General features: G+C 52.7%; 1 protein-coding gene across 1 annotated transcript; it reads right to left on the reverse strand.

The window, feature by feature from the left end:
• Positions 1 to 1,475: 1,475 nt before the first annotated feature.
• On the reverse strand, positions 1,476 to 9,067 carry NMUR1 (neuromedin U receptor 1). Its single transcript, XM_059703513.1, has 3 exons — positions 8,954 to 9,067; positions 5,305 to 6,184; positions 1,476 to 2,784 (listed from the first exon to the last, which is right to left on the reverse strand). The coding sequence occupies exons 2-3, from the start codon at positions 6,143 to 6,145 to the stop codon at positions 2,348 to 2,350; spliced, it is 1,278 nt and encodes a 425-aa protein (XP_059559496.1). The 5' UTR covers positions 6,146 to 6,184; positions 8,954 to 9,067; the 3' UTR covers positions 1,476 to 2,347.
• Between the last annotated feature and the right edge of the window lie 724 nt (positions 9,068 to 9,791).

Below are 9,791 nucleotides of genomic sequence, written 5' to 3' on the forward strand. Positions count from 1 at the left end.
GTCGGGATCCTGTCCACGCGGGCAGAGTGCTCGACACCCCCTGTCCCGCGCTCCACGCCCAGCCCCCCCGCTGCTAGGGAGCGAGGCCACGTTTCCCTGCTGATGAGCCCGAGAGACCGAAGGTCAGCACGCGAGAGTGGGAGGCCCCCCTTAGCCCCAGGCCGGGAAACCCCCGGTCTGCAGGTGCTGAGAGCTGTTCATAAAGGCAGTCACGTTGATGGAGAGAGAAATAGGTGAATCTTTATTGCAAACTTAAAAACATTTTATTGTGAATACTTTCAAACATACATTAAGTAGAGAAAATTAAAAACGAATCCTCTTTTACCCATCACCCAGATTCAAATCTTCAATATTTTTTAAAATATATTTTCATTGATTTCAGAGAGGAAGGGAGAGAGAAACATCAATGATGAGAGAGAATAATTGATTGGCTGCCTCCTGCACGCTCCCTACTGGGGATTGAGGGTGGAACCCAGGCATGTGCCCTTTACGGAAATCAAACCCTGGACCCTTCAATCCGCAGGCCGACGCTCTATCCACTGAGCCAAACCAACCAGGGCAAAACTTAAATATTTTTGCCTTTCTTTTCTCAGCTATTCCCTGCCCCACCTTTACCTCCTCACCCCTTCCCTTCCCCTCTCCCCCTCCTCCTTTTTTGCTTAAGTATTTTTTTTTATATATTTTATTGATTTTTTACAGAGAGGAAGGGAGAGAGATAGAGAGTCAGAAACATCGATGAGAGAGAAACATCGATCAGCTGCCTCCTGCACATCTCCTACTGGGGATGTGCCAGCAACCCAAATACATGCCCTTGACCGGAATCGAACCCGGGACCTTTCAGTCCGCAGGCCGACGCTCTATCCACTGAGCCAAACCGGTTTCGGCTTGCTTAAGTATTTTAATGTGAATCCCAGGCATCCTATCATTTTGCCTGTAAATACTTCATTATGTACCTCTACAGCAGTGGTTCTCAACCTTCCTAATGCCGCGACCCTTTAATACAGTTCCTCATGTTGTGGTGACCCCCAACCATAAAATTATTTTCGTTGCTACTTCATAACTGTAATTTTGCTACTGTTATGAATCGTAATGTAAATATCTGATATGCAGGATGTATTTTCATTGTTACAAATTGAACATAATTAAAGCATAGTGATTAATCACAAAAACAATATGTAATTATCTATGTGTTTTCCGATGGTCTTAGGCGACCCCTGTGAAAGGGCCGTTCGACCGCGAAAGGGGTCGCGACCCACAGGTTGAGAACTGCTGCTCTACAGGATATTGGCCTTGACATCTGTACCTAAACAGCCCCAATTGTCCTGCTCTGTCCTGTGCAGGAACTTGAAAGAGGGTGAGGCCTGTGCTGAAGAGGTTTAGACTGTCAGAAGAATGTAAATGTTTCTAGAACCAAATGCCTTCAATCTGTTCTCATCTTTCTTCTTAAAAAAAAAAAAAAAAGTTTTAAAAACAGTGAATTCGAATGATTACTAAGTATTACAGACTGTTGTGTGGGGCTTTAAAAAAATAAATGACAATTTCTGCTTATCTTAGATTTAAAAAATACTGGTAAATACACAATAAAATTTATCATCTTAACCATTTAAGCATACAGTTGAATATTGTTTGGGCATGTTCACAATGTTGTGCAACAGAAGGGGGGCGTGGGAGGTGGTGCATATGGAGGTCAGGGAGGGAGAGGGGTTGGGGTGGTGAGCACGTAGACAGTAATTTCCGTCTTGGTAATCTGAGGGTATCAGTGGGTTTCATTACAGCAGTGACTTACGCACACTCGCAGAAAATGCAGCTAAAGAGTCAAAGTGTGGCACTTAGAATATCGGGGGCCGTTTCATTTTGCAAGCAGGGGATCAAGGCCTGGGAAGGTGAGCTGATATGCTTGATGCCACGCAGCAAGGTGGCAACAGGGCTAGGATTAGAAGCAGGTCCCCTGGATCCCTGGCATCCCTGCCACCCAACAGTGCCACCAGTGGAGATCCCAGAGCAGAATAAGCTGACCGGGCCAGGGAGGGGTCAGGTAGGAGGAGGGTCCCAGGTGCAGGCCATGAGCTAGAAAGGGACAGAAAATGGGAGGGAAGGCAGAGCCTTGGGAAAACATTTTGGAAACTGTGGCAGGAGTGGGGATGTCTCCAAAAGAAGGTGTGCTGTGCCAGTTAACCGACTATGATGTTCCTGCAGGGAAGGACTTTAACTGGAGGCCTAGGGGCCTAGGGGTAATCGCATATCCCTTCTAGTACATGGTGGGGGCCGGAGTCACTAAGGTGGCTGCAGGGGGAACAGGGCATAAAGGGGACAGGCATGAAGACATCACCGAAGAGGGCAGGTGTGGCTACGAGGGGCCCTCTGGTGCCTCCAGGTGGAGCTGCTGTGAGTCTCCTCTATGGAGGGAGGGGTCAGGCTCTTCCTGTCCCTCCAGGCCATAGTTCTCAGCCAGAGGGTGGGCCCTGCTGCCCAGGGAGCCCATGTCACACAGGGTGCTGCCCGTGGTCACCCTGCTGAGACTGTGGGAGCTGTGGCGTCGTCTGTGGCCACGGCACCAGGTTCCCAAGCACAGGGCTTCCCGGAAGGTGTCCTGGAAGCGAGTGGACATGAGGCTGTAGAGCACGGGGTTGGCAGCAGAGCCGAGATAGAAGACGACGCCAGAGATGATGTGTACGTACTGGTGGGCCTCGAGCAGGTACTCGATCGAGGGGGACACGAAGCTCCACATGAGACGTTCGATATGGAACGGGGCCCAGCAGATGCCAAACACCAGGACCAGCACAACTGTAGGGGCAGAGAAAGGAGACTGGGTGCGGCTCCAGTTTGGTCTGCTCATTCTCACCTCCCCTCCTATTCCACAGGCTACCCCATGCCCACTGTCCATCTGGAAGTTTCTGGAAGTTCGCCTGCCCTGGCCACACCCTTTCAGAGAGGCTGCTCTCACTTCTGTCACTGGGTGGGCAGTGGATGTGTGCCCTGCCCCTGGCCACAGCCCACTGGGCCAGGCGTGGACACTTGAGCCAAGCTGGCCCAGCCTGACTATCTCACCATGGAGCATGGAGCTAGGTGACTCTAAGCCCCAGCGTGATGCAGACTGTGCGGCTAAGGCCCACCCTGGGTGCCCACTTGGGGACAATGCTTACTGATGGGTAAGCAGAGAGAAGCAGAAGAATGGGGCCCATGCTCAGACAGCAGTAGATGGAGGTTAAGGGGCCAGAGAAAACACAAACACCTCCCCTTGTCTGCCTTGGCCCCAGAGCCTGCCCAGCCCCAGCCACCAGCTCCCCAAGGCCCAGCTGAATATCCTGCCCTGTACTAGCTACTGGCTTCCTGAGATCCCATCCCTACCATCCGGCAAAAGACAGGACAGGTTGGCCAAGCCCTCACTCTTTCTCCCCAGCTTCCTTCCAGCCCTAGTCTTAACCAGCCATGACCTTCTTGGGTCTCTGTCACCGGATCTGCCTTGATTTTAAAAAAAAAAATTTTTTTTAATTGATTTCAGAGAAGGGAGAGAGAGAGAGAAACATCAATGATGAGAGATAATCATTGATTGGCTGCCTCCTGCATGCCCCCTATTGGGGATCAAGCCCACAATTCAGGCATGTGCCCTTCACCAGAATAGAACCCGAGACCCTTCAGTCCACAGGACTACGCTGCCGACGCTCTATCCACTGAGCAAAGCCAGCTAGGGCTGCCTTGATTTTTGTTTCTTATTTCTTGTGTTTGTTTAGCTGACTATCTTTCCCCTGCAGTGCCAGCCTAGTGTGGTTTTGCTCGTAATCCCAGATTCCAATGTCCCCAGCACACAGCCTGCTGCACAGTAGGCCTTCAGAAAGTGAGGGTGGGGGAAGGAGGAAGGGAGGGATGGAGAGAGAGAAGAAAGCCAGAGTCCCAGGCCAGCAACCAAGGTGGCTTTAAGGAAACATCTTCCCCACCCTCCTGCCGAGGGTGAGAACCATGCCAGCTGAGCAGACTCAGACCTGGACCCTGTGATCTGGAGGAGACTGAGACAGGAGGGCAGACGGGGAAGGGGGGCGGGGCGGGCAGGGGCCAGTTGGCCTGTAGTACAGGCTTCACAGTGCAGAGCTGGGAAGCAAGCAAGGAACTCCGGGGGATGACAAGTGACACCACTCCCTGGGACACCACACCCAGGGCAGGGGCGGGTGGGGGGTGGGCTTCTCTCTGGGAATGGGGCAGTCCTCAGCTGGCTGTAATCCCATGGCTTTGACCAAGGCCTCACCAGCCTGTCCTGCCCTGGCTCAGCCCATCTGCTTGATTCAGGCCCTGCTAAGGTGGAATGAGATGGGATGGAAATCAATGACTGCTTAGTATTAGTTTGTCTTGCTTCCCTGGGGCCACTGTTTTTGAAAAAGAGCCCCGTCTAGAGCACAGTAACATCTAGAACCTCAACCCAGCTGCATGCCCTGGCTGGCCCCAGTCCACACTTCTGCCCTGATTCTCCTATGCTCTGACCCTCACAAACACCCCTCCTGACAATCCTTATTTATTTATTTATTTATTTATTTATTTATTTATTTTTCTGACAATCCTCTTTTAGACAATAATCACTCCTGTGGTCCCCAGGGAACTGCAAACATAGATGAAAGAAATCATCATCTTGCATATGCAGATCCTTCCAGATCCCCCCTTATGGTTCTGTGGGAGTAGTCACTTCAGCATCCTGTTATTCTGGCCTGGGGATGGGCCATGACCTAACCCCACTTACCAGAATCCTTTCCTGGAACTTTTCAATAGCCACTAAGGAGAGAGAACAGTTCCTCAGGAAAGCCTATGGCCATGCCTTCCAGGCTGATGTAGGAAAGGACAGAGCCAAGACATGTTTAGCAGCCAAGATGAGAGACCTGGAGGGTGCAGATGCCATGAACAGCTCTGTTATCCTGGACCCCAGCGATGTCGCCTGCCCTGTCTGTGGTTTGGGTCCATGAGCCACCTGTGCATTTGCACAGGGCCCGAGTTTAAAATGGTTTAATGCTCTACTGTTGCTGTCTTGACAATCTTAATGATTTTCTAACAAGAAACCTGAATTTTCACTTTGCACTGGGCCCTGCAAATTATGTAGCTGATCCTGCCAGAAGCCATTAGCATTTACCTCTGGTGTTAGTTTCTAAAACAGTATGCATGCATGCACATGTGTATGTGCACCTGTACATACACACACAGAGGGGTATGTAATTCCAAGCCTTACACTCATAAACTCGGATGCAGCACCGCCCCCAAGCCCTGGAAGCCCCAGACTCATACCCACTGTCTCGATCAGCCCCTTTTCCCAGCAGCAACACTTACACAGCATCTTGGTCACCTGTGTCCGACTCCTATCCTGTGGTCGCTGGCCCCTGCTCTGGGGCCCCTGCCTGAGCAGCAGCAGCCTCTCACTCCGCAGCCGCAGCCCAATGAGCAGGTAGAGCACGCTGATGATGGCCATGGGCAGGCAGAAGAAGAGCAGTGCTGTGGCCTGCATGAGTAGGTTGTAGAAGGCCTTTGAGCGGACCACCTTGCACTCGGCCGAGTCGGGCACTATGCCCCGACAGGGCACATCCAGCAGCTCGATGCCATGAAGGCTGGTGTTGGGCAGAGAGCAGAGTAGGGCAAGGCTCCAGATAGCCCCCAGCACCCGGCGAACATGGGCTGGGGTCATCACAGACCTGGCCTGCAGTGGGTGCACCACGGCCACGTAGCGCTCCACACTCAGGGCGGTGACATTGAGCACAGAGGCCAGGCAGACGGTCTCAAAGAGCAGCGTGCGGAAGTAGCAGCCACCAGCACCCAGGAGGAAGGGGTAGTTACGCCACTTCTCATAGAGCTCCAGGGGCATGCCTAGGAGCAGCACCAGCAGGTCCGATACTGCGAGGCTGAAGAGGTAGTAGTTGGTGGGCGTGTGCATGGCCTTGTAGCGAAGGATGACCAGGCAGGTTAGCCCGTTGCCCACGGTGCCCACCACAAAGATCAACAGGTATGTGACACAAATGGGCAGGAACAGCTCCGTCCTCTGGAGCCCCAGATACTTGAGTCTCAGCTCCTCATCAGTCAGGTTCAAATCCTCAAGTTGAAAATCCTCAGGTTCAAAGTGCCCCCACTCCCTACTGCCATTGCAAGGCACTGGGCTCCTTGCACCCCTGAGGGACATGTCTCCAGGGAAGATGGAACAATTGAGGCAGAAAGGAACCTGTGGAACAGAATACAGAGACACTCAGAAAAGTCACTTAGGGAACCCAGGCTCTGTTGTAATTCATTAAACCAAAGGTGCCATTATTTATGTACTGCTGAGAAAGAAGTCTGCCTTCCATTGTAAGGTGCATTACAACTTCAGAGATGTAAAAATGTACATCGTACCATAGCCGGTTTGGCTCAGCAGTTAGAGCGTCACCCGTGGGCAACGGGCTAACCTGCATGGTGGACTGAAAGGTTTCAGGTTCAATTCCAGTCAAGGGCATGTACCTCGGTTGCAGGTTTGATCCCCGTGGCAACCAATCGATGTGTCTCTCTCACATCAATGTTTCTCTCTCTGTCTCTCCCCCTTTCTTCCACTCTCTCTCTAAAAAAAAAAAAAAAAAAAATCAATGGAAAAAATATCCTCCGGCGAGGATTAACCAAAATTAAATAAATAAAAGTACATCTTCAAAATCATAAAGCCCTAGCTGATGTGGCTCAGTTGGTTGAGGGTTGTCCCATGCCCTGCCGGTTTGATTCCCAATCACAGGGCATATACCCAGGCTGTAGATTCAGTTCCTGTTGGGATATGTACGGGAGGCAACTGATTGATGTTTCTCCCACAGTGATGTTCCTCTCTCTCTCCCTCTCTAAAATCAATGTACATATTTTTACAAAAGATAACAAGTGGACTTCAATTTGAAATTTCTCAATCTATTGAAACTTTGACTAAATGATGAATCCTCTTAAACATGGGCTTTGCCATCAGCAGTTTTCCCTTGAATCTCTCCCCTTTCAAGCCACAGTTTAGGCATCTGTAAAATGGGCAATGTGCAGTATCATGTGGTCTTGAAGAACAAGGACTCAGTAGGCAACTGCTTGGGTTCAAAACCAGCCTCCCCAATCCCAGGCTGTGTGACCATTTGCCTGGTAACCTCTCTGCAGCTGTTTCCTTATTAGGAGGCTTGAGAGAGTTTAATCCCTGAAAGAGGCCTGCCTGACACACAGAAGGGCCAGGTTATCAGCACCCCACTGAGGGGGCTGAGTTACAGAGGGGACCCAGGGCTAAAAGATGGTAACGCTGATCCAAAAGTTGATTCTTTATTGTTTTAATCCTCACTGAAGGAGTGAGGATATTTTTCCCATTGATTTTTAGAGAGAGTGCAAGGGAGGGGGGAGGGGGGGAGAGAGAGAGATCTATTGGTTGCCTCTCACATGTACCCCAAACTGGGTAGGGGGGGGTGGCGGGATCAAAACTGCAACCCAGGTACCTGCCCTTGACTGAAAATAGAATCTGAGACCCTCCGGTGTGTAGACCGACATTCTAACCACTGAGCATACTGGCCATAGCCAAAAGTTCATTCTTATTTCTGTTTTCCATCACCTAAACTATTAGAAGTTGAAATATTTGACACCCTTAACACTCTCAGTTCTAGAGTTCCCTCTCCTCTCTCGGGCTGCCCATCTCTGCCAGTCCACCATATACAGTGATTAAGAACCAAGGCCATGGTGTTAAACAAACTGTCCTGGGAGCAAATGTCAGCTCTGTCACACTCTAGCCTAGCGGTTACCTCCCATTACTGTGCCTCAGTCTCCTCGTCTGTGAAATGGGGGTGTCAATAGAGCCTACCTTACAGTTTCTGTGAAGATTAAATGAGAGACGACACAAAGTTCTCAGGAGTGCACCCGGTACATTCTGGGTGCTCAGTTTCAGTGCACAGTACATGACCCTACTCCCCACATGGAAAGGGAAGGGCAGTCCAGGGGAGGGAGGTAGCAGCCCCAGACTGTCCTCCGGAGCCTGTTCCCCAAGCCCACCCCCTCCATCAGCCCTCCCCTCCAGCAACTGGATTTTCAGGCTGGTTCCCGGATCTTCTCCCTATTCCTCCAGCCCCGTTTTCTCTCTTCAGTCACAGGCTTGGGGGCTCAGGTGGCCCACATACCCGTGCAAATACTTTCTTTTCCAGGTCCTTTGCTCTCCCAGACCCAAGCATTCTTTCTTTCTTTCTTTCTTTCTTTCTTTCTTTCTTTCTTTCTTTCTTTCTTTCTTTCTTTCTTTCTTTCTTTCTTCTTTTCTACAGTGAGGTATTAAACTGGGTGATAGGGGTCCCCAGGCATTCTTAATCAGAGTATCTTCCTCCTCTCCAAACAAAACCCCGCAGCCTCCCTGCCCCTCCCACACATAATCCCCGCATCTTGGGATCCTGGCGCATTTTCATCCACTCAAGCGCAGCCTCTGCCTCCCCCTACCCCGCTGGGCGGGAGGCGCGGGGATGAGCTGGACCAGCGCAGCGCAGACCCAGGTTCACGGGAGGCTCCCTGCACCACCCGGAAGGGTCGCCCCGCGGCGCGCGCAGTAAGACAAATGATCCGCGGGTCCCCCGGAGTGGGGCGCCCCAACAGGACCCTCAGACCTCTACCGCCGGGGAAGACCCAGTCCGCGCTCCTCCCGCCTCTTCTTGCCCACGCCCCACGCCCCGTCCAGCCACAGCGCTCTCGGCCACTGCGGCATCCCGCTCACCTACCATGCCGTCTGCGGCCGGAGTTCCAGGGGCGGGGAGCACACCCGACCGGCAGATGCGGCGCCAGGAGAGAGCGGACTGGCAGACTGGACGCTGTCGGCGGCCGGCCCACCAACAGCCCGCCCGTCGCCCCGCCGCCCCGCCTGTCGGTGGCCGGGGTGCCCCGTCCAGGACCGCCACCAGAGGGCAGGGCCGCCCCCCGCAGCCCGCCCACCCCGCCTCTGAATCCAGACACACTCATCTGGGGCCACCCACACACCCACCTAAACCATGTCATTGTGTTTCCAAGCGTTTGACGGGGCGCCTCCAGGCGCGCCTTTATCTCTCCGAACCCTCACAACAACCCATTTTTCAGAGAGATGAAGGCTGAGTGATTTGGGTCTCACACGCTGTCGCCGCCCTGCAACGGGCTGACTTTCAGCATAAGTCCTTACTAGGGTGTCCCTCCAGCCCCACCTCCTCCTACCCCCTATTTCAGAGGAGCCTCCAAGGACGTCCCACTGGCCCCTGGGGAGTTAATGAGACTCCAAGGGTCCCATCCTGCCTCCAGCTTCACACCAGCCTCTTTCCCTTCCTCCATCCCAGGCCCCGGGGGGCAGCAGTCTCCATCCTTCTCCCTGGAGGTCCTCAGCCCTCCCAGGATGACTGCAGGAACCTCCCTTCTCCCTCCAGTCCCTGTTCCCACAGCCCAGTTTTCCTGAACCCCCACCGCAGTCATTCTGCTCGAAACCTTCTACAGGTTCTTCCTTCTGAAAAAGAACACAAGTCTGACCTGATGTTGGACCTCCCTGGCTCCCACTTGCCTTCCTGGGCCCCCTCACTAAGTCCTCTCACCCTCAATACCCTTCCACTCAGATGTCCCCCAGGCCCTTCTCACCTGATTGCAGGATGTCCACAGGGAAGGAGGGAGCTGTCGGCAGGGAAGAGCCATGAATGCTGGGACCCCAGCCTCCTCCTGCTCCCACAAACAGGACACATGTAAACCCAGCAGGAAGCACCTTCCCTGCTCGCTCCCTCCTCTGACCAGCTCCTTAGCTGGAAGTTACTTCATCAGGAACTTGCGGGGGGGCCTAGAAATGTGGGCCTCACAGGCTAAAACAC

The sequence above is a fragment of the Myotis daubentonii genome, chromosome 7, assembly GCF_963259705.1.
Source record: "Myotis daubentonii chromosome 7, mMyoDau2.1, whole genome shotgun sequence".
NCBI classification, from domain to species: Eukaryota; Metazoa; Chordata; class Mammalia; order Chiroptera; family Vespertilionidae; genus Myotis; species Myotis daubentonii.